Source organism: Rhinoderma darwinii, chromosome 5 (assembly GCF_050947455.1).
Source record: "Rhinoderma darwinii isolate aRhiDar2 chromosome 5, aRhiDar2.hap1, whole genome shotgun sequence".
In the NCBI taxonomy this organism is placed as follows: domain Eukaryota; kingdom Metazoa; phylum Chordata; class Amphibia; order Anura; family Rhinodermatidae; genus Rhinoderma; species Rhinoderma darwinii.
This window is the reverse complement of record NC_134691.1, coordinates 299,209,107-299,236,807: the sequence shown is the minus strand read 5'-3', so window position 1 is coordinate 299,236,807 and position 27,701 is coordinate 299,209,107. Positions and strand designations below refer to the sequence as shown.

Below are 27,701 nucleotides of genomic sequence, written 5' to 3'. Positions count from 1 at the left end.
GCAATATAGTGCCCAAATAATGCAATCGCATTGCCATAAAATGCCCTAATAACTTAAATAAAATGGCTTATATAACACTGACCCACCAAAATAGGGAATAAAGCAGCATCCTGTGCAGCTGCCATGACATAGATTCGGGCACCAAGTGTGAGATCGGCGGTGCAAACTCTGGGTGTCCGAGTCATCAAAAACAATGATGCCCTCTTCGGTAATGAGTAGTGATGCGCGCTGTGTGGCTGGACAGGTCACACACCCCTAAGACCAGCCCTTGCATAGGTTCACCCAGACCTACACTTCAGGGGATGCCCATATCAAAAGTTATCTTCTTGTCGTGTAGCAAAGAGCTTAGTTTATAGTGTTTATAGTGTCTTATAAAAGTGTTCAAGATCCCCTATTATACTGTATAATATCTTGGAGTAATAATATTCTCTCAGGATAATAACTTGAGACTAAAGGTCATGTAGAGTACTCTGTATGACATCATTAGAACAAAAAAAAGCTAAATTAAAACTGCGTTATAAAGACAGAGACAAAGACCAACTTCATGATTCCCCTTTGAAAGCTTTTAGGTCCTCCTCCATTTTTTTTTACTCAAATTTTATTAATATGACAGCAAGACGTAAAGAAAAACAAGGTTTATGCGCTGCCCATCCTTTTCGCTCCTTGTCCTGTATGCTCAGTGACAGCACAGTAATATGAGACAGACTGGTTGCTATACATGTGTTGCCTGACAACCTAATTTAAAAGACTGTAGCTGTTAAACAGTGTATTCCTAGCAACCTGTCTGTCTTACATAACTCACATAGTCGGCTCAAAGCTGGACTGGCACTGTGCTGACAGCAGGAAAAGGAAAAAGCAGCGTGGCCGCGGCTACTCCATGCCTTTCCAATCTTAGTTAGGAAATCCCTGTGATAAATGGAGCTATTTGAACCATTTTCTTTTCTGTTAACCATGAGAAAACACTTACATTTTCTTCTGTTCCAGACTTCTCCACAATGACGGCTGGCAATTGTAATCCTCCAGGAGAAGTTGGATTTGAGTATGTGCCGAGTTCTCCAACCAGAGAAACTACTCCATTACAATCCACTGAACTGTTCCTCTTGCCATTCTGTGTGAATCCGGGTGTATTTGGATAGGAATTTGCGCTTGTTTGGCTCTGGATACTTTGGCGTCTTCCTACTCGTGGAACAAGCAAAGAACCTCTGTGACCATAACTGGCATTGCTCACTTCATCATCTGCAAATTCAGTCTCCGAGCAAAGGTCTCTTGTACGGAAATTAAATATGTTTCCATTGCTTTTCCTTCGTCTACCAGAGATAGGGCCAATACCAATGCCAAGGAGAGACTAAAAAAGTAAGCAAAAGAAATAAACAATTTATTGTGTCATGGGTGAAAAAAAATAACAATGTATAATTTTCTCAACCCTGACAGATTTGTGTTGAAATGTATATCAAAATTGTCAAAATGTCAAAAAACGCTCTAAAATCAAAATAATGAAAGAATGAATTATGTGCTGTGCATGAATAATACCCATGTACATTAGGTGCCCAGACTGGCTGATTCACCCACAGACATACCTTCCCTTTAATGCAACTGTTGTTTCAGTCCAGTCTTAAAGTGACATGACACCTGTCAAGAACTGGTAGAGTGCTGTTTAATCTGATCCAAATTAGTTACAATCAAATAGGTGTAGAAAGAAATGACATTGGCTTTACTTGAAAGGCTAACACAGTGGCTACTTCCTCCAGGAGAACATGAACAGGTGCACAAAGGCCATATTAATCTGCAAAGATGAGTGATTTATGAACCAAAGAAATCTTCAAAGGAACATTTAAGCATCAACTTTTTATCTATCTATCTATCTATCTATCTATCATCTATCTATGTATCTATTATACAGTATATCTATTTATAGTGGCACGAGTGCTTTCATGAACACCGTTATAAATGGTGCATGACTCATTATAGTAAAAGTTCATATATCAGAGCCGTGTTTTCTATCGAGCTGTGCACCTGGGTGTCCATCACATGACCATGGACAGAATTCTATCCACTGGAAGTAAAGAATGAATGTTCCAACTGAATGACAGCAAGCAGAGATCTTGAAAACTGTCAGAAATACAGAAAGTATATTGGAAAATCGTATCAGTTTTAATTTATACCAAAAATAATTTTAACTTGCTGAAACCAGACAAATTCTTTAATAGTTTTGACCAGTAGCAATATGTACAGGAATTTTATTTAAAGTCACATAATTACCGGCTTTCGTCCACTCTCTTCATCGGATTCCCCTCTGTTAGTTCTTATGTCATCATTATACTCGTCAACTTCGGAAGATTTTTTTTTCTTTCTTCGATTTCTTCTTTCTTTGGCACTTTTGGAGCTGAATGGTGACATTTCACATGAGCTGTAAGAGCCTTCATCAGGTCCTTTACTGGCCAGCACCTGCTCATGGGATATAAAAAGCACATATGACATATAAAAGTGTGTTATATTTCAGATTATTTCACCCTAAATAAAATGGTCCTTTCTAAATATAAGTACTTCTGTGTAGGGGTGTACATAGAGTTAAGGGGATCGGAGACACCTTCTGATGTTGGTTAACACCACCACACCCCTAACCACCAGTGAAAGGAGGACATTATGTTTCCCCCCCACACACACACACCCAACATCCTCTTTTCATGATCCTTGTGATAGTTCTCCACACCTTGTGTTCCCTATTGAGACAGGATCCCTGCACAGGTTCTTATGTCCATTTAAATAAGGGCTATAGACAACCTGGGCTGGGCACCCTATCTACAGGGACTCTATAACAGCCATATGTGCTTCCTCTATGGTACGCATGCTCTTGCTTCAGTCCCACATGGCTTGACACCCAACCAGCTTTCTTTAGCAAGCCATAAACTTTAGATAGCTGTCAGCCAAACCATCGTTCAGCCGACAGCTATCCTCCCAACTCCCCTATACACATGCACGCTCGTCTCGGCCGAGTATACATCCAATGTGTATGACCAGCTTTAGAGCTCTGAATATCAAATCTGCCTAGTCATGTAGACATATGAATATCTTACTCACATATCTCTGCATAAACAGGAGGTTGCACTCTTTAGGACTGTAGCGAAACTGAAAACTTAAAGGGGGGCATATTGGTTGTCACATGGTTTTCACGGAAATCAAGGAGGCATTTATTTTGTGCACTGATCTAGAATATATGACAACTAGCTTATAATGTAGTAGAATAAAAAATAAAGTCACAAAATAAATATTTCACCGATAGAGTGCACAAAGAAAATGGACTTTGAGTTGAAGTAAAGCTGTAACTATCCGTCTGCTTGACTGCCTGTAATAGCCATATCTCAATTGACATATACCGCATGCTTCAATATAACGCACCTAGTTATTTGAAAATTGTATAGGAAATGCTACAAAGGTTATAACATAGTCCTTTTGGCAAAAATAAAAAAATATGAAAAGAATGAGTGCCATAAATGTAACCCTTAACTTAGCATTGTATGCATTTCTATTAACCTCTTGTTCTTTCTTTAGCTGTTCCATAGCTTGTTGAAACTCCTTCTCCTTTGCCTCTGCCTCGGCAATGCTGGCTTGGTTCTGCTCTTCATAAGCCATGGCCACCACGGCAAGGATCAAGTTCACCAGATAAAATGAGCCCAAAAAGATAACGAAGACAAAAAATATCATGTATGTCTTCCCTGAAGCTCGTAGGGTCTGCAAAAAAATCAAACAAAACAAGAGAAAAAAGAAATATTAATTCCTAAGAGTCACCACTAGGGGCAGTGTTGTTTTGTGCTATTTTAAATATGGGCAATTAAACATATCATGTGGTGAGGAAATAGGGGTCTATCTTAGATGTATAACATATTCAATCAAATATTTAACAAACCTATGATGAAATATAATTATAGTTATGCTAGCCATATTGTGAGTACAACATTTTCTCCCTTCTCAAGTGTTCAAGTGTTTAATAGTTGATTGATTTGTTCAGAATTACAAGTATAATACACGTTCAACTAATTATACTAATTTCAGCTACAAATTTATTTTTCTTTAATTGGCAGCAGAAAAGAAACAAAAAATAAATCACTGAATATAAAACTGCATTAAATGACTTCTACGATTTTACCTGTTGATATAAGTTTTCCCAATAATCTTGTGTCATAAGTCGGAAAAGAGAAAGGAAAGCCCATCCAAATGTATCAAAGCTGGTGTAACCATAATTGGGGTTTCTGCCGACCTTCAAACAAATAAAACCTTCAGGACACTTCCTGCGGACAGCAACGAAAAGAAACAGATTAAGTATATTTCTCATTTGTATAGTATGTGTTCTTCTATATTTTTATAGATTTCAAGTTATAATCTAACAGACAGTAACAATAGAAATGCCATGCCGAACTTGTCGATTTCGACAGGATCGTCCGACCATTTAGGCCTCATTTACACGAGCGTATTATACGCGCGTGCGACGCGCGTGCTTTTCACGCGTGTCGTACGCACCTATAATAGTCTATGGGGCTGTTTAGACGATGCGTGAATTTTGCGCTACGTGAGTGCGTTGCGTAAAACTCACGACATGTTCTATATTCTTGCGTTTTTCACGCAACACGCACCCATTGACTTCAATGGGTGCGTGAAAACAACGCATGCCACACGGACGGTCCTGCGTTGCATGCGCGAAAATCACGCAAGAGCTGTCAAACTCCTGAATGTAAACAGAAAAGCACCACGTGCTTTTCTGTTTACAAACATCCAAACGGAGTGTCAAATTCGAGATGAGCGCACCGAACTTCACCGGGTTCGGCCAAACTCGTTTTGACCGAAACCGGTAAAAAATGTTCGGGTACGCGACGTCAGGAGACAGTCACTGTCCACGGTGCTGAAAGCGTTAAACTGGTTCAGCACCATGGACAGTGACTTCCGCTCCGAAAATCCATGAACCTGTAAAAAAAAAAAGACGTTCTGACTTACCGATAACTCCGGTCCGACCTCCCGGGATGACAGTTTAGTCCAAGTGACAGCTGCAGCCAATCACAGGCCAAGCACAGGCTGCAGCCAATCACAGGCTGCAGCGGTCTCATGGACTGCGGCGTCATCCTGGGAGGTGGGGCCGGATGACAAGAGAGGGACGCGTCACCAAGGCAACGGCCGGGAGCCCGGACTGGGGGAAGCAGGAAGTTCTTGGTAAGTATGAAATTTTTTTTTTATTCACAGGTTGGTGTATATTGTGTTCGGCATTCACTGTCGAGGGTGCTGAAAGAGTTACTGCCGATCAGTTAGCTCTTTCAGCACCTTGGACAGTGACGGGCGTCGACTAGCCTCATCTCTATGATGGCGGCTGCGTGAAAATCACGCAGCCGCGCATCATACACGGATGACACACGGAGCTGCCAAGTGCCTTTTGCGCGCGCAAAACGCAGCGTTTTTTGCGCGCGCAAAACGCACACGCTCGTGTAAATGAGGCCTAAATGTGTATAGGGATTTCCCAACTATCCCCCTACAGCAGATGTTGGAGAAGAGATGGATCAGGCAGTTGGATTTCAACACGCCCGATTCTTTTGTTCTCAGGGGTGATAAGCAGCTGTTTCTTTCATTTTCCCATTCAGAATACATGCCCGCTCAGCCGAGCTTCTGTCTGTATATGTGGAGATCGGGAGGAACAGCTAGAAGCCAAACAATAGTTAGGCCAACAGTAGTCTGAAGTGTTTGGCCAGCCTTAGGTTCTGTTCACACTGCCGACAGAAGCTCAGTTTATTGTCTCCGCTGGCAGTTTCATCAGAGTTGAGGGGAAGAACAGAGCTGCATGAAAGTCAATATGGTCCATCTTGCACCGTTGGTATCCATTGTATGGTAGACCCTGCAATGCATCACGGTTTCCATGGAAACCATGACAAAAGTGGGAACAGAGGCTTAGCCAAGTAGGTTCATCTCTAACATAGGTACAATGACCCTTCCTTTTACATAAGTTTCATTTGTGCTAGACCAATAAAAGCTTGACTGCTGATTGGCTGGTATGGTTCACTTCCCCGGTGATTCCGTAATGCACCTCATGTTAAATATATCATAATGGCGCAGTTGTATGGGATAATGTTTCCTCTATTGTAAATTATAGGTATATTACAAGGCACAGCGGAGCTCAGTAGACATATAGAAGAGTGAGACTAAAGGCGTATAATTATTTCTAATATTTTTAACGCTTTACTGCAGGTGGTATGCTTTTACTTATAAAAACCACCTCAGCTGTTGCAAAACCTCTTTAAGAGAAATGGGAATTTCATGACATGCAATGAATATATGTTTTCTTCTCAGTAAGGTTCTGTCGAAACTGATGTAAAACCGCTTTGATAAGAAGGAGAGGACGCTTCATGTCAAACACAAATTTAACGGGAAAAATAATGTTCTTCATACCTATACTCAAAGAGGTTCTGAAGGTGGGGCAATGAACTACATATAAGAATACACACTTCAGCTGCTACAGAACCTCTTTTGATTTTCAAACGTTTCAAACAGATTATGTAGAAGCTTGTATGTAGTACAAGATATTGTGAGAGATTTAGCCAGAGAGAGTGAAGTTCATGTAATCTGATTTCCTGCCAACAAGTGTAAATATGTTTTTTTCTGACAGGCTTGACTGACTGACTGGAAAAAAAGGATGTGCTGCCATAAAGAGGGAGATGTGCTGCCATAAAGAGGGAGATGTGCTGCCAGAATGGGAGGTGTTCTTCTGCTAGAGGAAAAGGTGTGCCCTGCTACAGAGGGAGGTACGCTGCCAGCGAGGATTGTGCTGCAAGGGCATATGATATGTTGCCAAAAGAGATGTGCTGAAAGTTGGGGGGTGGAACATGTCCCGCTACAAGGGTAAGAGAAATGTGCTACCAGAAGGGGGTGGTTGACAGACAGGAGGGCATTTGCTGCTAGAAAGGGGGAAGGATTCTCTGCAATAGAGGTTGGTCCTGCTAGAGGGGGAGATGTTCTGCTTCTGCTAAAGGTAATGATGTGCTGCCAGAAGGGAAGATGTGATATAATTGTTGCTTATCGTTGATAATTACTTTATCCCTTTACATGCTCTGCATGGTGAAGATGCTATGCATGCTGCCATAAAGTGTAACATTTTAGTTGATGAACCTGCACTAATATATTGGGAAAACATAGTTATACTAATAAAAATAATATTTAATCAGTTGTTATGGTTTGCAGTATATGTGTATCACTTGTATTTTATACTATCCTCCACCTTGTTTTATGTGCTCTGATTCTTGGCACATTAATAGTAATCTAACGCCAAAACACGTAGCTCATCATCAACCAAAGAAACCTACAACTGTTCCCAGGGGAATCAGCAGAGAGATTTTCAGACTCAAAGGTTAAAGCCTTCAGCACAAAATATTGAGTTAAGCAGCAGGTCCTGTATAATGCATTAAATACCCTTCAGAAGGATGACGATGTAAAATTGCATTGATTTGTCAACACTTCTTCGCTGAGTGAATATATTGTTTCTTATTATTCTAATAGTTAAAGCAGAAATGATTAAACGGACATTAGTAATTACATTGACAAGGACAACTGACATTTCAATTTGGTAAATGAAGATGAAACTCATTGGTCATTGTAAGACTCATTGTAAGAAAAAAAGACATTTAAAAATGACCATCATAATTATTACTACTATTGGATGTTTTTAACCAGACACTCTATTATGTTCATGTACAGATGACACTGAATATAACCGTGTGTCTGTTACAATTAGCAATTCTGCTTTAAGAACAAAGCATGAAACCTAACTATTTCCATTACTAAACAATGTATATAGATTGGCCATAAATGTTTACCATAAAGCCACATTGACAAATCAGTCGACACGTGAATGTTTATATACATAGTGTTCAAGGGTGGGCATTCATTTTAAAACACGTCCATAACCTTTTCATTACAACTCAAAATATTTCAGCTGATCGAAGCCACTTGTTTCGACACCACAGATGTAGCAGAGTGTAATGTACACAGTAGTAGTTATATTTATTAGTAGGTAGGAATATTCTGCTGCACTGTCCAGAGCATTCATTTATATATCGGTTCCAGTCCCCGGTGGACACGCAACAATAATTTGTCTTAGATATTATTTGTCACTTGCTAATTATCACAGGTACGTCCATGAGACATGACCAACCAAGAGTCCATGAATGTTGTCATCGTGGATTGTGAATCCATAATTGTGAAACATTGGAGCAGTGTTATACACTACTCAGGTCAAACAGAAGCTCAGTTTGTTTGTCACTTAGCAAAATACATAGACAGTGCTATTTATTTCCATATAAAACTGAAGATTTCCATTGTAATTGTTTATTTGAGAGACCTTCAGACTCCCTTTCAATTTTCCATCAGTGCCTGTTTGCCAAGCAGGTACTTGAAAATGTTCAAGCCACTGCATGTCACAAGACAAAATAGCCAAGGGGTGACATTGTCGTATCTCCACATTCCCGTCACTTACTAAAAATGATCAATCATATTATTTATTTACTTATATTGATATTCGATTTGTATTGAAATATGGAGGTTTAGAAGATCGCAACGAGGGGGGGGGGGCGGCTGGCAGAGGACACACCAGAGTGATTCTTCCAATAATATAAATAATAGGCTTGGCCAAACATACAGGTGCTCCTAAGGGAATGGTGAACAGCTGCAAGAACACTCAAATGCTGCTTATCCAGAAAGAAAACAATAAAATTGGTGAATGAAAACACAAGTTTGTTAAATCCCCCCTTCCCCCTTCCCCCACTACATATACAGATGCTCAAACATGTTATATAGATAATTGCACAGATGTAGTGGAGCTGGGTTTGTCAATAAACCAGTGCATTGTCTGTCATCTAGCAAAGCGGATAGGGATTTTCATGTTCTACTACATCACTGTATATACTACTAAAACAGCTCCTTAGAAATGGAGAACTATAACTTACACTCCCTTGGCCTGCAGATGCAGATGCATTATCAAGTTGTGTTTCAGTATGGACATATAGAAGTGAAAAAAATATATATTTACAATGTCCGAAACTTATATATACTAACTATATTTACTTACCCAGCATCACTGCTATTTCCACACAGCAAAGGATCTTTTGTTCCATTCTTTATGTAGATATTTTCTTTAAAAATTAAAATATATATATATTTGTGGCATGGAATTAAAAGAAATAGAATACAATACATTGTTTAAAAAACAGAATACAAAGTTAATAAAACATTGCATGAGTAGTTACACATATTATTCGTTCAACACATTTTCACAAATCAATAAATTAAGAAACACAACTGCAATATATTGTCATACATAGTGAAAGAATATTTAGTTAAAGGGGTAGTCCCACCACAGACAATCCCTTTAATATGAGAGCCGCCGTGTAGAAACAGATGATTTTGCCAGGGGAAGCCACAGAAAGTCAGCGGCCACTGGAGGGGAATTGTAGTATTACATGGCGGCCAATTATGTGATACATGGACGGTTTGAGTCCGGCGAGCGCCACTGCTTGTTTAGAGGCTCTCCACTCTGACCCTCTATGCTATCCTTATACCAAGACAGGGGTTGGCTTGAGACAACCACTTTCAAACGTATTACTTCATCACTGGTGCAAAACTAAAATATATGCAAAAATACTGTATATGAGACAGAGCTATTGTTCTAGGCATAGCACTTAAAGGGGTATACCCATACCCGGACATTTTTAGCATATCAACAGGATATGCAATAATTATCCGATGGATGCAGGTTCCAGCTCTGGAACCCACACATGAATCTCTACAACGGGGCTTCTGAGTCCCGTCGTGACCAGGTTTTCCGGAAACAGGCGATCGCATTTTGCTATGCTGTTTTCGGAACTGCCATAGAAGTTACGGCAGTCATGGAAACAGCATAGGACAGCAAGCTACGCTGTTTCTGGAGCTTGGGAGCTACAGAAACAGCCTAGCTCGCTGTGCTAGTCTGTTTCCATAAGTCCCATTCAGTTGGTAGTTCTGGATACAACAAAGAATGCGCGCTCGGCTGTTTCCAGAAAACCTGGCCATCTCGTCAGTCAGAGGCCAGAGCCCAGCGACATCGGTTAAAGGTAGGACGGGGTTCAGGGGGAGATGGGAAAACCCATTTAATGGCATAGCACTGGCTTGTTTAAGGGGTTATCCCATCATCAAGAATGCTCCTAAACCTCCTAGTATTGCAATATAATTGAACTTTGTAAAATACAGTTATTAAGGGGAATAAAGGGGAATCAAAATCCCCACAGAAAAAAGCTTTACTTTACTGGAATAACAAACTATTGTATGTCAGATTGCAACTGTTACACAGTCTCTCTCAATGTTCCGAAAGGGGGTTTTACACAGGATGATTATCGGGCAGACGAGAATTCATAGAACGCTCGGTGCCGATAATTGCCCTGTGTAAACAGGGGAACGATCAGCAGATAAACGAGCAAACACTCGATCATCTGCTGGTCGTATTGTTTTAAAAAAGTTAAATATTATTGTTGTCAGCAGCACAGCCCAGCCCAGCTTGTTTCACTGCACAGCGTGATCTCGCGAGATCACGCTGTGAACAGACTTCCTCCCACAGGTCCTTCACCGAAGCGATGGGACATTCAACAGATATCGCCTCCAGCCGTGCCAGGACATTTATCCAAATCTGCACCAGCTTAAAGCGATGTCTGTTCAGTCTTCCATGGCTCCGATGAAGAACCTGTGGTAGGAAGGTCCGTCACAGCGTGATCTCGTGAGATCACGCTGTGCAGTGAAACAAGCTGGGCATGAATGAAGACAAGTGTATGACGCTGATTGGTCACTGATTGGTCAGCGTCATACACTTCTCTTTACAACGCCCACTTGGTAAAAAGTTTAAAAAAAACTCCCAGTTGGTCATTAAGAACTAATTATCATAAATCTAAAATTGCTCATAATTTGCTAAAAAATGATAGTTTTTCAAAATAAAAACCACTGTTGTTATCTACATTACAGTGCCTATCAGATTAGGTAGGAGACATAAGGGCACTTATAAAGTGGTGACAGAGCCTATTTAAGGCCTCGTTCACATCTGCATCAGTGTTTTCAGTCATTCAGAGCAGAACAACGAAAATATCGGAAGCGGCGATTCAGTTGTACGACGGTCACCATCAGTGCCCAATGGAACACATTGGCTTTAATGGGTTACAATAAAGGTAGCAATAGAAGTACATTAGGGAACTTCTATTGTATGTATTATGGAATAATACACACCATACATGTGAAAACCATAATACTATATTCTGGTTCGGACCTAATAAAAGACTAAAATGGCTGTAAAATTTATATGGGTGGCAAACGGTGCAACATGTAAGCGAACACTGTGTGAAACTGGTATTCTATGTACAGAGGAAACACACACTCGCACCTTCAAGAAAAGCTAATTTTCTCAGTCCAACTGGAAGTGATTTGTAACCGGAGATGCTAATGACAAAGCAGTGTTTGACTTGTGATAATATGGAAGTGATGCTCTCCGGAGACTATAATACTTTAATCCTTCTCTACACAACAAGGCAGGAGAGAATACAGCAGATCTGCCAGCCCTTCCCTCCCAGAACTTGCCTAGTTACCATCCATAGGTAATCTCCAGTCACCCAGACTCCAGGCCCGAGGTGCCTTTCCCATTCGTGACTGTCATATTTGCTTAGCAATGTCAATATGTGTGCGTGATAGGTGATACTCTACAGATACATGTTAGAGATACAAATGAGCACTTACTCAAAAAGAGCTCAAATCATTATTAACCTCCACATAGCACATTCACTCAGATTAAAACTGCACTTAACTATCCTCACGCGTTTATATATAAAAGACTCAGGATTTACAAAAGATAATGTTATGTACCATGTGCAGCCAGCATGGAAGGAGGAGCTGAGAGGACGTAAGGTTAAAGGGGTTTCCCTTTATAATTATCTATTAGGTATTCATTCAGGCTACCAAACAAATAATTTTTGGCCATTGCTTTCCGCAAAGCTGAAGGCCAAATATGTTCACGCCACTGCTCGGCAGCCAGTTACACATTGTGATATCCATGTTAACATTTACGGCATGTGTTGGCGGTATGGATCAGCACGTAAAGGGCAGTGCCAGAGAAAGAGCAGAAAATGGAAGAAAATTTTTTAAAAGGAACACGGTGTTTGCCTTACGCACACAGCCGTACAAAACAGAGCCTTAATAGAGCTTCCATAGAGATGCATGAGGACTCAACAGTACATCTGTGTGCCTCCGATTTCAGATTCCGTGTGCGAATAAATCGTGGAATGCTCTATCGGCTGCCATATGTTTAGAGAAATTCTCCCCTAGAAGCGATTCTCTACATACGGCAGCCGAGACTGTACGGCAGAACATGGAAGCTACGTGGCTCCGCACTAACAAGCTGTAGTTCCTCCAAGCACTGTATGAGCTTTAAAGAGCCTTGAAAACTATTCTTTTACTGGGAGACTAATAGATAGTTATTAATATTTCCCACTGCATCAACTGAAAAAATATTTCTAAGTTAATATAATCATGCCTGGGATAAACACAAATCTATCCTAGGAGAGAGTTCTTAATAAGGATAGAGATAAGTTAACGCCCCATGTGGAGAAGAGGCAGATCCACCATTATTTGAATGACAGTACATATATACATTTTATTATGATCCTTTCACCAGGACAGGCTCCCTTTATGTTATACCATCTGTGCAATGTTCTACCTCAGTTAGCCCAGCAGACACCACAGCACAAAGTAAGTGATTCCCAAAAAGTACTAGCTAGGAAGTCAGAAGGAATTAGCCACAACCATCGTCTTGACTTGTTATGCATGTCCATGCTGAATGGCCAAGAAATCTCATAGAAGAGAGTGGCATACAGTATGTGAAAATTATTTTCCTAATGGAAATTTTGAGAAGCTATTTAGTGGGTATAATTTCACCCACTAATAATTATCTGTAATCTCTAACAAGTTCACCTCTTTACAATGAATGATTGACAGATCAAGAAGACCCTCTCTGTATAAACCAACGCACTCTCCTTAAGAAACCGAGAAATCCTCATCCAGCCCTGGGACTAGAGAGAATGATTTATACTAAAACTAATGAAATAATTGTGAAATCCTTGTGGTTTTTAAAAACTAAGCCCAAATTGCTTACAGATGGTGTAGTATTCCAAATATAGTAAAACCCCCCAAGGGTTGAAAAATGAAACGATTTTTCCTGACCGATTGGACAGTTGGGACCAGAATTGTTAACAGTGGCAATTTTACTGACCCACCCATGGCTTCTATGATGGGCAACTATCAGGGGTCATCATTGTGCTTCACCTGTGTTCTGGGGTGGCAGTTCCCCATGGAAGTACTGTTCTTGTCTGCTGCTTATAACACCACCAACATTTAATAAAATTTTTTATTATCAATTGGTTTCCCCACGAGCATCAATGCAAAGCATGCTTTAGAGCCTTATACAGTTAGGCTATATCACCTGGAACATGGGTAAAGTATATAAAAGGGTTTCCCCTCTTTGGATAATCCCTATTTTTTAGACAGGTCCTTTAACAATAAGATAATCACAAAGTGTCCCTCGGCTGGGATCCCCAACGATCAACTGTAATCTGTGGGGAAATCTGGCAGTAAGTGTTAATGTTCAATTTCCCTGCAGTGCCACCATAGGGGAGATGAAGCATTACACAGTGCCTAACCATATCAATGGATTGTCTGTGTAATGCAGGACAGGACAGGCCCACCAGAATGAGAGATACTCTTTGTAACCACTCTTTACTTTGGCCAAGAGATAAAGATCCTATTATATGGGTGTTTGGTTTTTTTCAATTCCAATGAAAATGCTGCATGGTTGTAAGAAAGAAATCTTAACATGTTGATAATAACATTAGTATTTTCATTAATTATTTGTAAATTGTTTATGACTCAGTTTTTCTGTAGGTGATTAATTTGATTTCTGCCTCTGGATGCTTTTTGCAATTTCCAAGCCATCAGGTGATTCCAAATTAAAAAGGTCTTAGAAAAAAAATTTGCGAATGCTAAATTCTAGGAATTTCTCTTTTCTGAAAAGCTACTTTCCTGAGAATAGGTGTTCTCTCCACAATCAAATGGGTAACCATACCTTTTTGATGCTCTAGTCTAGGGTGTTACTATGTTGACAGGATCACTGGCTATCAGTGTGTTACACAGCCCAGAACTTTATCATCACAGCATTGGAATTTTCTGACAAAGGCAGGTCAGCAGTCAGCATGAGAAAGATAATGGAAGCAAAGACTATTTCGGCCGTGCTTCTCTCTCTATTTAGGCACAGATCACAGTGTACAGAATCTGTTTTTCTTCTAGCCTACTAATCAACTATAGTGCTCTAGTATCTGAGGCAAGCGTCACACGTGGGTGAAGTCCATGAATAGATGTCAAATGTCAAGTAGAGTACGCGCTCTCTACACAATGTACCAAAGCAGGATGTGCTGCAATCACTGCTATTTCAGAGATCAAAAGATGAAAGGGTTTACATATTTAATTAATATTATCATTATCATCAAACTAATTCATTGGAATATTCTGAACATATAAATGATCACAGATCCACAAGTGTAAAGGGCCTTTTACACTGGCCGACAATAGGCCGATGCAGCGAGTGCCGATCATCAACGAGACATCATTGATCGGCGCTGGTTTGCTCCTGTCACACGGAGCTATGGATGGGGACGAGCGGTCGTTACTCTGATCGCTCGTCCCCATACATTATTATCATGTCGGCAGTTCGTCTCCCTGTTTACACAGGAAGATGTGCTGCCGACAACGATAATATTTAAGCTTTTTAAAACGTTACGACTAGCAGACATTTTATGATAATTTCTGCTTCTTCAAAGTTTTCATGCTTCATAGAAGTATAATAGGCCATCCATTACCTACTAAGTGGAGGAAGATACTCTATGTTATTGGGGTGACATGTATATGTCTCTACTGCAAATGTGTTTCTCTGTACTTGTACTTGTCTATAAATGCATACATGTCTGTGGACGTAGTCATAACAACCAAAATAAATCCATTGTATACATTGCTGGCTGTATTCATAGAACTGGAAATTGTGCACATTAGAAACAAGACTTCTTGGAAAGTTTTATTTTAAATTGGGCTAACCTGGGGAAATATTTTACATTTTGTTGAGGCATTTACAGATTCCACCATGTCCAAAACACAGCAGAAACCCACCACTCATTCACCAAAACCATGTCCTAATGCAGTTTGGACTATATTTTCATAGGGCTAAACTCTCTAAGTCAGGGGTAGGCAACCTTTTCTGTGAAGCATGCCGTTAAAAAAAAAAATCAACAATGAAGTACTCAGGTGCCACGAAAACATGGAAGTCGTATAAAAAAAACCTGTTACCAACTATATGACATTGACCAATTAATCAGTTAATTAAACTTACATTTCAGTATAACCTGTATCCCTGACTTTCTCCGCAAAGATGATTCATCTGCGGTGCTTACGAGACTACTGAACACAATCTAGGGGGAACTGCACACAGGAGAGAACACCAGTTGAGGTGCTGTACACAGGAGAGAGCGGCTACTGAACACCAGCATGGGGGGCTGCACACAAGAGAGAGAGAGGCTACCGAACACCAGCTTGGGGGCCTGCACACAAGAGAAAGAGGCTACTGAACACCAGCTTGGGGTGCACTACACACAGGGAGACCGCAGATACTGAATAACTGGTGCTGCACAGAGGAGAGCGGCTACTGAACACCAGCTTGAGGGGGTGCACATAGGAGAGACTGCGGCTACTGAACACCAGCTAGCGGAATCCGCACACAGGAGAGACCGTGGCTACGGAACATTAACTTGGGCTGCACACAAGAGAGAGCGGCTACAGAACACCGGCTTGGGGGTACTGCACACAGGAGAGACCGCAGATACTGAATAGCAGCTTGGGGGCGCTGCACACAGGAGAGAGAGCGGCTACTGAACACCAGCTTGAGGAGGTGCACATAGGAGAGCTTGTGACTACTGAACACCAGATTTGGGGGGTGCACATAGGAGAGGCCGTGGCTACTGAACACTAGCTTGGGGGGGTGCACAGAGGAGAGGGAACAGCCAACTCTTTTGCTAACTTTTTCTTTTACAGGGCACTTACTGAACTCCGTCCTTACGACGCTGATCACCAGGAGAGAGCAGCGCTTAATAATGCGCTTGTCGATGCTGAACACCAGGAGAGAGAGCAGTGCTGCATTGTCTGCTTGCCAAGTGTTCAGCAGCGACAAACACAATGACGCACTGCTCTCTCTGCTGGTGATCAGCGTCGCCAAGCGCATAATTAAACTTTGCGCTCTCTCCCTCTATTTAGCGCTGCCGAGCACACAGCGGCACTGGACACCAGGAGAGGTAAATTTGCCAGCAAACCATTCCACAAGTGCCGGCTGTGGCACCGGTGCCAAAGGTTGCTGGCCACTACTCTAAGTTCATTAAATAGATCTCTTTCTCTAAACATTGGACTATAGAAGGCCATTCTATCTTACATCTACATCTCTTTCACCTATTCATTTTGCCAACTAGTATTTTATTAATGAAAATGTATAACAAGTCACTATCCTTACATCTAAAACAAATGTTCTCCTATAATGTTATTTTCAGTATTGCTCCCTTCAGCCATGTGTAACAACATGCAGAACTATCCATAGATGGCAGCCTGACGTCTCCTATCATTTTTAGAACATATTATCTTTAATAACGAACACATCTATAAGGAATGAATCCAATAATAACATATTAAGAAATGTTACGCTATATTTTCTTTAAAAGAGTTTTTACACTATTTAAATTATCTTTCCCTTAAATTAAACATACTACACAAACATTATTTTTCCAATACCCATGATTTCATCTATAAGCATAAAGGACCTTCTTGTTTCTAAGATGGCAGCTCCAGTTCCCCTGTTCTGAGCTTACAGTGAAGGCACCTCTGATATTGCGGCATGCATATCATCACAATAATGGTATTATTTAATGGAACACTCCAGTAAAACTAAAATACTGTGTTGTGCCTAGAGCAGGGCCTGAGGGGATGGTCATGACACATAAATTTGAAGAACACTAAAGATAGAAGCCATGCACTGACACCTCATGTCTCGCACTAGGTATAACAAACGTTAATTTTAGTTTTAGCATTTGAAAAATTCAAATACACTGACTGTGTAAAAATACATTATATACACTATATACTACAGAAACCATTTAAAGCAACACTAAGGTGGAACTTTACTTTAAATATTGAAAGATTCAACTAATTGGCAATACACCTTATTAAATAGGTTGTATCGAAAAGTATGGTTGCATTCTTCCAAGAACAGTGCCTCCCCCGTCTACAGGTCGTGTGTGATAGTGCAGCTCAACCATATTTACTTTAATAGAGCTGAGCTGTAATCCTAGAGACAACCCATGACAGGAATGGCGCTGTGACCGGAAAACGGCAACCATGTTTTTCAAAAGAAGCACAACCCCTTTAATCTCCAGTTTCTTCTGTGTGAACAATTGCAATGAGAAATGTGCTTAGTCTGAGACCTGAGGCATGGCACTTTCATTACTCTGAATATTGTATATTAAAGAGGCTCTGTCACCAGATTTTCTCTAGACTATCTCCTATTGCAGCAGATCGGCGCTGCAATGTAGATAACAGTAACGTTTTTTTTTTTTTTTTAACGAGCATTTTTGGCCAAGTTATGACCATTTTTATATTTATGCAAATGAGGCTTTCTAAAGTACAACTGGGCGTGTTTAAAGTTAAAGTACAACTGGGAGAGTATTATGTGCGTACATCTGGGCGTTTTTACTTCTTTTACTAGCTGGGCGTTGTGAATGGGAGTGTATGATGCTGACGAATCAGCATCATCCACTTCTCTTCGTTAACACCCAGCTTCTGGCAGTGCACAGACACAGCGTGTTCTCGAGAGATCACGCTGTGACGTCACTCACTTCCTGCCCCAGGTCCTGCATCGTGTCGGACGAGCGAGGACATATCGGCACCAGAGGCTACATTTGATTCTGCAGCAGCATCAGCGTTTGCAGGTAAGTCGATGTAGCTACTTACCTGCAAATGCTGATGCTGCTGCAGAATCAACTGTAGCCTCTGGTGCTGATGTGTCCTCGCTCGTCCGATACGATGCAGGACCTGGGGCAGGAAGGGAGTGACATCACAGCGTGATCTCTCGAGAACACGCTGTGTCTGTGCACTGCCATAAGCTGGGTGTTAACGAAGAGAAGTGGATGATGCTGATTCGTCAGCATCATACACTCCCATTCACAACGCCCAGCTAGTAAAAGAAGTAAAAACGCCCAGATGTACGCACATAATACACGCCCAGTTGTACTTTTACTTTAAACACGCCCAGTTGTACTTTAGAAAGCCTCATTTGCATAAATATAAAAATGGTCATAACTTGGCCAAAAATGCTCGTTTTTAAAAAAAAAACAAAACGTTACTCTTATAATAATAATAATAATAATAATAATCTTTATTTATATAGCGCCAACATATTACGCAGCACTTTACAATTTAGAGGGAACATGAAACAAACAATATCAGACATTACATAGTGACAAAGTTCATTTACAATTCAAACCTGGGGAGTGAGGACCCTGCTCGCAAGAGCTTACAATCTATGAGGACATAAGGGAGACACAAAGTGTAACAGTGTTTGTTCTGCACAATAGTCCGGCCATTTTTATACACATGCGGTGGTAACATAAAGCTGCATGAGCCGGTCACCAGCCACTATCCGTGTATGACGGACATGAAGAGAAGGAGTGTGAGGGAATCTTATTCTGATGACTAATCTAAATGGAGGGCCATGGAAAGGAGTCAGATTAGGGAATGTTATAGGCCTGTCTAAATAGATGTGTTTTCAGGGCACGTTTAAAACTGTGGATATTGGGAATTAATCTGATTGTCTGGGGTAGCACATTCCAGAGGACGGGTGCAGCACGAGAGAAATCCTGGAGACGGTAGTGGGAGGTTCGGATTATGGAGGATTTTAATCTAAGGTCGTTGGCAGAACGTAGAGCCCGAGTAGGGTGGTAGACAGAGATGAGGGAGGAGATGTAAGGAGGTGCAGCACTGTGGAGAGCTTTGTGGGTGAGAGTAATAAGTTTGAATTTTATTCGGAAGGGGATGGGCAACCAGTGCAGTGACTGGCACAGATTAGAGGCGTTGGTGTAGCGGTTGGTCATAAAGATGAGCCTGGCTGCTGCATTGAGGATAGATTGGAGAGGGGAGAGTTTAGTGAGGGGAAGACCGACTAGTAATGAGTTACAGTAGTCAAGACGAGAGTGAATCAGAGCAACAATGAGAGTTTTGGCAGTTTCCTCCGTAAGAAAAGAGCGGATTCTGGAGATGTTTTTGAGGTGAAAATGACAGGAGCGTGAAAGTGATTGTATGTGAGGAGTAAAGGAAAGATCTGAGTCAAAAATAACCCCGAGACAGCGGGCGTGCTGCTTAGAAGTTATGATAGTGCCACACACAGAGATGGAGACATCAGGTTTAGGGAGGTTAGTAGATGGTGGGAACACAAGGAGCTCAGTTTTAGAAAGATTCAGTTTCAGATAGAGAGAGGACATGATGTTAGAGACAGCGGACAGACAATCACTGGTGTTCTGTATTAGAGCAGGGGTGATGTCACGGGAAGAGGTATATAATTGGGTGTCATCAGCGTAGAGATGGTACTGGAAGCCAAATCTGCTGATGGTTTGTCCAATAGGAGCTGTGTAGAGAGAAAAGAGGAGTGGACCTAGGACCACTTATCTACATTGCAGCGCCGATCTGCTGCAATAGGAGATAGGGGTTGCAAAATCTGGTGACAGAGCCTCTTTAAAGACTCTCTGTCACCACATTATAAGTGGCCTATATTGTACATGATATGATCGGCGCTGTAATGTAGATTACAGCAGTGTTTTTTATTTAGAAAAAGGATCAGTTTTTACGGAGTTATGACCTATATTAGCTTTAACCAAGTAGGCGTTGTACAGAGGAGTGTGTGACGCTGACCAATCAGTGACCAATCAGCATCATACACTTCTCTCCATTCATTTGCACTGCAGATCGCAATATAGCTATATCGCTATGTGCAGTCACATTAACATACTATAACGCTACTCATGTGTCATGACAATGAATATACATTACCTCCAGCCAGGACGTGATGTGTATTCAGAATCCTGACCACTTCTGTAGCGTCTCTGTGATTTACAGCATAGCACAGCAAGATCTCTCTGTGAATGACAGTTTACAGCGTAATCTCGCGAGACTATGCCTGCTATGCTGTAACTCACAGAGACGCTACAGAAGTGGTCATGAGAATGAATAAACATCACGTCCTGGCTGGAGGTAATGTATATTCATTGTCATGACACATGAGTAGCGTTATAGTATGTTTATGTGACTGCACATAGCGATATAGCTATATCGCTATCTGCTGTGTAAATGAATGGAGAGAAGTGTATGACGCTGATTGGTCACTGATTGGTCAGCATCACACACTCCTCTGTACAACGCCCACTTGGTTAGATAGTAAAACACGCCCGGTTGTCCATTGGGAAACTCATTAGCATAAAGCTAAAATAGGTCATAACTCCGTCAAAAATTATCGCTTTTCTAAATAAAAAACACTGCTGTAATCTACATTACAGCGCCGATCACATCATGTACAATATAGGCCACTTATAATGTGGTGACAGAGACTCTTTAAGCTATGTATGCACCTAAACATGTGTAAAATAGAGAACATATGGGGTGGTGGATGTATACATTACATGTGCATTCAAAAAAAGGAAAGTAAACACTGAGAAACTAACAAAATTTAAATAAATGAAAGTTGATTGATTAAATAAAACTCTGAATTTAAGTTTGACTTGACTACAAAATGGGCAAACAAGCTTTCTCAAATGTTTGTACATTTTGTGAAAGGTAACAGACCTATAAGTCTACATTAAATTATTAGGTGGCAGACAAAGTGTCCCCGTCGAAACTCCACAGGCTTCGTTTTCCAAGAAATGAATTGACTGAAGCGAGTGGTCTTCAGAGACCATTCAATGAACTGTTATACCTTATCCTAGATGGCAGATGGTAACATGTTCAACTATAAAAGACACAGCCAGTGCTGACAATTTATAGTGTTGTGTAAGGAACGATTAAGGATAAGCCTTATCTTTATTTTGCAATTCCCACTGAAGCTTGTGTTTTAAGACCAGTTACAAAGTAGGTGTTTTATGTGGCTAGCACTGGCCTTTGTGCATTTTGAGGATTTATACAGAATGCCTCTTATTTTGCAAAGCTTTTGTCTACTGATTTTGCCTAGTTAGACATTTTAGAAGAACTTGCTGATAAGTGAATGTTATAATATCAAGCAGCACCATCTCAAGCGAGTCCCGTACACTCCCAAACAAAAAACTAGTTATACATAGAGGATCGAGAGGTCAGGGTTTAACTACACAACAAATAATTATACATTGATAGCAAAAGCCTAAAGGCCGTTTTAAACGGGCCAATTATAGGGTAAAAGAGCATTCATCGGCTGATTGTGTTTGCTGCAAGAAATATTATCGTTGTCGGCAGCACATGTCCCTGTGTAAACAGGGAAACGTGCTGCCGACATGATAGAAATGTATGAGGACGAGCAATTGTAGTAACGAGCGCTTGTCCCCAAACATAGCTCTTTGTGAAAGGAGCAAACGAGCGCCGATCAACGAGTTGTCTCGTTGATCGGTGCTCATTTAGACAACCCATGTTAAGCAGTGTAAGAGGACCCTAAAGACCAAAGGCCCTTTTACACAGCCCAATGATTGGAAAAACACTCGTACATCAGCTGATTGGCTCTTTTATGCGGCCAAAAACATGCACATCTCCCTGATGCAGATGCATGTGGACGAACGATCGTATTAACAATTATTCATCCTTATACATTTGCCATCCTTGTCTTTGGAATAAGCGTTGATCGGCGCTCGTTTATTCAGCCAGTATCGTGCCATGTAAAACCACCTCCAAGAGTAACTACACCTTCAACAAGCTTTTGATAAGTCAGAGACATTTCAAATGTTTGGATCGGGGGGGAGTCCGGGTGCTGAGACCCGCACTGTTGCTGAAACAAAGGAGCAAAGGCGCTCAGCTGAGTGCCCTGCACCTTCGGCTGTGATAAGCGCTCATCATCAGGCTGAAGACGGTTCACCTAGATGTTCTACGTAATCCGACTTCAGCCTGACGATGAGAACTGATCATAGCTGAAGGAGCAAAGAGCTCAACTGAGCACTTCTGCTCCTTCGTTTCAGCAATGGAGGGTGTCTCAGCACCTGGACCCCCACTGATCCAACCTTTTAAAATGTCTCTATGACAAATCAAAAAAAGTGTAGTTCCTATTTAAGTTCAGTGGAGATGTTGTATTTCATTTGAGGTTATTTGCCTGTCGATTACTTTTCATATTGTGTATTTATTTTTATTTTTTTTTGTCATATTAATAAAAGTTGATTCAGATCAGAGTGTGTAGGGACACACCGCTTTTTAACACACACAAATGTTAACACCCAGTTGTCAATTTTTTCATACATTTCCAAGAGGAATAAAAGAGGAATGGCACAACACAGAGTTCTAAAAAAGGATACTCTAGAATTGTTATTTAATGGGGAATGCATGAAAGGAAAGCTGATAGGGCGTCTTTTAATTATTAAAAGAATAATTGAAAACTGATACAAACTTTCATGTTTGGATAATTTGTAAAAAGTTGTGTAACAAAAAGTGTCATATATAAAATAGTCATATTAACACTTTAAAAAAAATAACAAACTGGTGTTCTGCTCAAACTTGAGCCACTTGGAGTAAGTAGCAGTGTGGTTCCCCTAATGAATTCCACAGTAGAGTCTCCAATTCCGTCTGTTGAAGCTGCAGACAATCTGTCATGCTAGACAGATCAGGAAAACCGCTCAGCTGCTAACACAAAACAGAGTGCTCTCTTTGGAGACCTACGTGCTGTCACTCCTATCAAAGGGAGTGAAGAAGACAAAACGCCACAATGCGTAAAAGGGATTTTAGAAATAATTTATATCAACCAAACAAAGGCTGGAATACTTTCTAAAGAAAAGCCTACCGTTTTTACAAAGGCATGATATTTCTTCCAACATGTAACTGTATCTATGTCTGGAGATAACAGCCCCAAAGTTATGCATAAGGAACGGAGCTTGTTAAAGGAAATATCACTGAAAAGATTTGATACACACTAAAAATGTAAGAATTCCTAATCTCCAAAGGGAAAACAAGGGTCAAACATTGGAAACCCCTTTTTCCTAATTACAAAAACCGTGTAAAATGTAGCCATTTAAAGGGGGTTTTCCCCATCATATGAAGTGATAGCATAACGCTAGGGTACCCCAAAACTTCCTGATCTGTAGGACTGTGTTACAGTTCTCTGCACAGTCCTTACTAGACTCAGAAAATGCAATAAGGACTATGGCCTCTTTATTCTGAAGGTCGACGGTGGTCCAAAAATCTGGGCCCATGACGACCAGCAAGTTATAGCATATCCTAGATATATGCAATATATAACATATTGGTGGGAAAGCAAGAGAACAAGAGTCTTATTCTATTACCAAAATCAGTGTTTTGTGAACAAGGGTTTTCAGCTAATTTTGTTTCCAGATTTGAAGCTCTACTGGGTCCTCGTTAAACAGCCTCTTTCAATTTCCGGTGTTGTGGGTTGGAGGCATGCAAATGTTTATGTAGCCAATCAGGAGGACGGGCCACGATTTGATTTTGTTATAAAGTTTTTTCTTTGTGTGCCCTTGACTGGCTGTAATTCTTATCATTACTGCAATGTGCTCCAGTGCTATGTTATTAACCCCTTAGTGACCAGCCCATTTTAGGCCCTAATGACCAAGCTATTTTATTCGTTTTTCTATAGTCGCATTCAAAGAGCTATAACGTTTTTATTTTTTCGTCTACATAGCTGTATGAGGACTTGTTTTTTGCGGGATTAGTTGTGCTTTTTAATAGCACCATTTTTGGGTACATATAATTTTTATATTAACTTTTATTAACCTTTTTGGGGGGGATTATAAAAAAAACTGAAATTCCGCCATTGTTCTATGCGTTTTTAAATTGACACCGTTCACTATACGACGTAAATAACATGTTACCTTTATTCTATGGGTCGGTACGATTACGGCGATACCACATATGTAGAGGTTTTTTTATGTTTTACGACTTTTGCACAATAAAAACACTTTTGAACTAAAATTATTTGCTTTTGCATCGTCTCTTTCCAAGAGCCGTAACTTTTTTATTTTTCCATCAATGTAGTGATTTTTTGGGCTTGTTTTCTGCGGGACAAGACGTAGTTTTGAATGGTACTGTTTTGGGGTACATGGGACTTATTGATTCATTTTTATTATGACTTTTTTGGGGGGCAATGGAAAAAAATAGCAATTTCGCCATGGTTTTTTGCGTTTTTTTTTTACGGTGTTCACTTTGCGGTTTAAATTACATATTAACTTTATTAATGGAGTCATTACGGTCGCGGCGATACCACATATGTGTACTTTATTTTATTTTTTTTACACTTTTTCTAAATAAAACCACTTTTTATGGAAAAAAATGGATTTATTTTTTTACTGTACTTTTTATTAATAATCTTTATTTCACTTTGATGACTTATTTTATTAGTCCCACTAGGGGACTTTACTGTGCGATATTCCGATCGCTGCTATAATGCTTTGGTATACTTCGTATACCAGAGCATTATTGGCTGTCAGTGTAAGGCCGGATTTACACGAGCGTGTGCGTTTTGCGCGCGCAAAAAACGCTGCGTTTTGCGCGCGCAAAAGGCATTTGACAGCTCCGTGTGTCATCCGTGTATGATGCGCGGTTGCGTGATTTTCACGCAGCCGCCATCATAGAGATGAGGTAGTCGACGCCTGTCACTGTCCAAGGTGCTGAAAGAGCTAACTGATCGGCAGTAACTCTTTCAGCACCCTTGACAGTGAATGCCGATCACAATATACACCAACCTGTGAATAAAAAAAGACGTTCAAACTTACCATGAACTGCCTGCTTCCTCCAGTCCGGTCTCCCGGCCGTTGCCTTGGTGACGCGTCCCTCTCTTGTCATCCGGCCCCACCTCCCAGGATGACGCGGCAGGCCATGAGACCGCTGCAGCCTGTGATTGGCTGCAGCCTGTGCTTGGCCTGTGATTGGCTGCAGCTGTCACTTGGCCTGAATTGTCATCCCGGGAGGTCGGACTGGAGGAAGGAGCCGGGACTTATCGGTAAGTCCGAACTTCTGTTTTTTTTTACACGTATATGTATATTGTGATCGAAAGTCACTGTCCATGGTGCTGAAACAGTTTAAGTCTTTCAGCACTGTGGACAGTGACTGTCTCCTGACGTCGCGTACCCGAACATTTTTTGCCGGGTTCGGTCAAAACGAGTTCGGCCGAACCCGGTGAAGTTCGGTGCGCTCATCTCTAATTTGACACTCCGTTTGGATGTTTGTAACCAGAAAAGCACGTGGTGCTTTTCTGTTTACATTCATCCTTTTGACAGCTCTTGCGTGATTTTCGCGCATGCAACGCAGGACCGTCCGTGTGGCATGCGTTGTTTTCACGCACCCATTGAAGTCAATGGGTGCGTGTTGCGTGAAAAACGCAAGAATAAAGAACATGTCGTGAGTTTTACGCAACGCACTCACGCAGCGCAAAATTCACGCATCGTCTAAACAGCCCCATAGACTATTATAGGTGCGTACGACACGCGTGAAAAGCACGCGCGTCGCACGCGCGTATAATACGCTCGTGTAAATGAGGCCTAAATCTGACAGGCAATCTGTTAGGACGTGCCTCCGGCGCGTCCTAACAGGAATATGTCCAGGGCAGACCTGGGGGCTTTTATCAAGCCCCCGGCTGCCATGACACCCCATCGGAGACCCGCGATTTCATTCGCGGGCCGCCGATGGGTGACAGAGGGAGCTCACTCCCTCTGTAAGCAAAGTTAAATGCCGCGGTCGCTATTGACGGCATTGGACGGCATTGGGCGTTGGAGCAGGAGCTCAGCTGTCATCAGACAGCAGAGCCCCGGCTCCTGCCTGCACGGGAGACCCGTGCAGGACTTAGACTAGGCTGACATGAAAAGGCGTCAGCCTAGCCTAAAGCCCATTAGTGACCGACGTAAAAAGGCATATTAGTGGTCACTAAGGGGTTAATGCTTGTCTAAAACATAATAGCACGATTAACTGAATTAAGTGGTTCATTGGAGGATATTAGGATGTTGCTAAATAGAAGATTATAGAATCGAGGCTATAAATGATTTCTATTGTAAATGAAGCACACTTTATAGTAAGTATATTTTATTGAAATCTATAAATGGTCTATCCATCTTAGTAATAGATGGGAAGAAGGAAGGAGGCTGGCACTGCCAAAACCGCACAATCGGAATGGGAGTATAAAGGTATGGCTTACTTTCTATTTGGACGATTGCAGGTAAATTGCCACGGAGTTGCTCATCGAAAGTGTAGCACAATCGGCTGAATATATTTGTAGAGGAATAATCGAGGCACTCACCGAAGCTGGCAAAACAATTTCTTTATTACAAAAAGATCTCGGTCAGGATGTGGAATTGCCTACGGCCGTTTCACGTGCGTACACGCTTTCTCAAGGCCTTGAGAAAGCGTGTACGCACGTGAAACGGCCGTAGGCAATTCCACATCCTGACCGAGATCTTTTTATAATAAAGAAATTGTTTTGCCAGCTTCGGTGAGTGCCTCGATTATTCCTCTACAAATACATCTTAGTAATAGTTCTAGTTGTTGTAAGTACAATTCAATCCAAGGCTCAATTTGCCCTTAATTGTACATAAATTTGCTGATATTTATATAGTAATTCCTCCTGTAATTCATAATACACGGCCTGCACTATAAGTTGGTGGATTTGTACCAAATAAACATAACCTGCTGTTCAGTTTTTTAAACTGCACCACAGATCCCTGGATCATAGTTGGTGGGGTCCCACGGTACAAAAGTTGGGTAGGGGCCCCCACACATATAATGTGTGACTAACTCAAAGATATTTAATCAATATTTCTTTGATCACCCGTCACCGCTGTCCTCTAAAACCACATCATCCCTCCTTTTTTGCAGTGCTGTGTATTAATGTCTCGTCCACAGAACCTGACCATAGTGCCCATTTTTTCACTGAAGTTACATTTCATTGCAATAAATATGCATGTTCAGCCCAAAAATTATTTTAGCAACTTTTTTTTTAAAATGGGACTGAACTGCCTATACTTGACCTAGCCCACGGACAGACATGGCACTTTTTTTTGAAATAAAGAATAACTTTTTCTAATCCTGGACAACTTTACATTTTTGGAGGTGCGCTTAAACACTTTTACAATTCCTATGTCTCACCTGAGTATTGCTCAAGAGAAATGGTAGGTGGGGGCCCTTGGTAGTGTAGGCCAATAGGAATATGCCCCTTTTGTATTTTTTATAAGATCTCACTAAAGATAAACCTCATACAAATCTAAAAGCAGATCTATTTACTAACTAGGAATACTTGCCCAGACTACTAGCAAATGAACATCTAATATTATGAAAGTAATAATATATATTGAGAATTTTAAATCAAATAAAATTAT

At 41.0% G+C, this 27,701-nt stretch overlaps 1 protein-coding gene across 1 annotated transcript in view; it reads right to left on the bottom strand.

Moving 5' to 3' along the window:
• LOC142652004 (sodium channel protein type 5 subunit alpha-like) overlaps nt 1–27,701 on the bottom strand; it is a 358,710-nt gene that overhangs the window by 171,345 nt on the left and 159,664 nt on the right. Inside the window, exons 8-12 of the mRNA XM_075827343.1 lie at nt 9,095–9,158; nt 4,145–4,286; nt 3,532–3,729; nt 2,260–2,445; nt 968–1,345 (exon numbers count right to left, since the gene is read on the bottom strand). Coding sequence (XP_075683458.1) covers nt 968–1,345; nt 2,260–2,445; nt 3,532–3,729; nt 4,145–4,286; nt 9,095–9,158 — 968 coding nt within the window. The remainder of the gene's footprint in view (nt 1–967; nt 1,346–2,259; nt 2,446–3,531; nt 3,730–4,144; nt 4,287–9,094; nt 9,159–27,701) is intronic.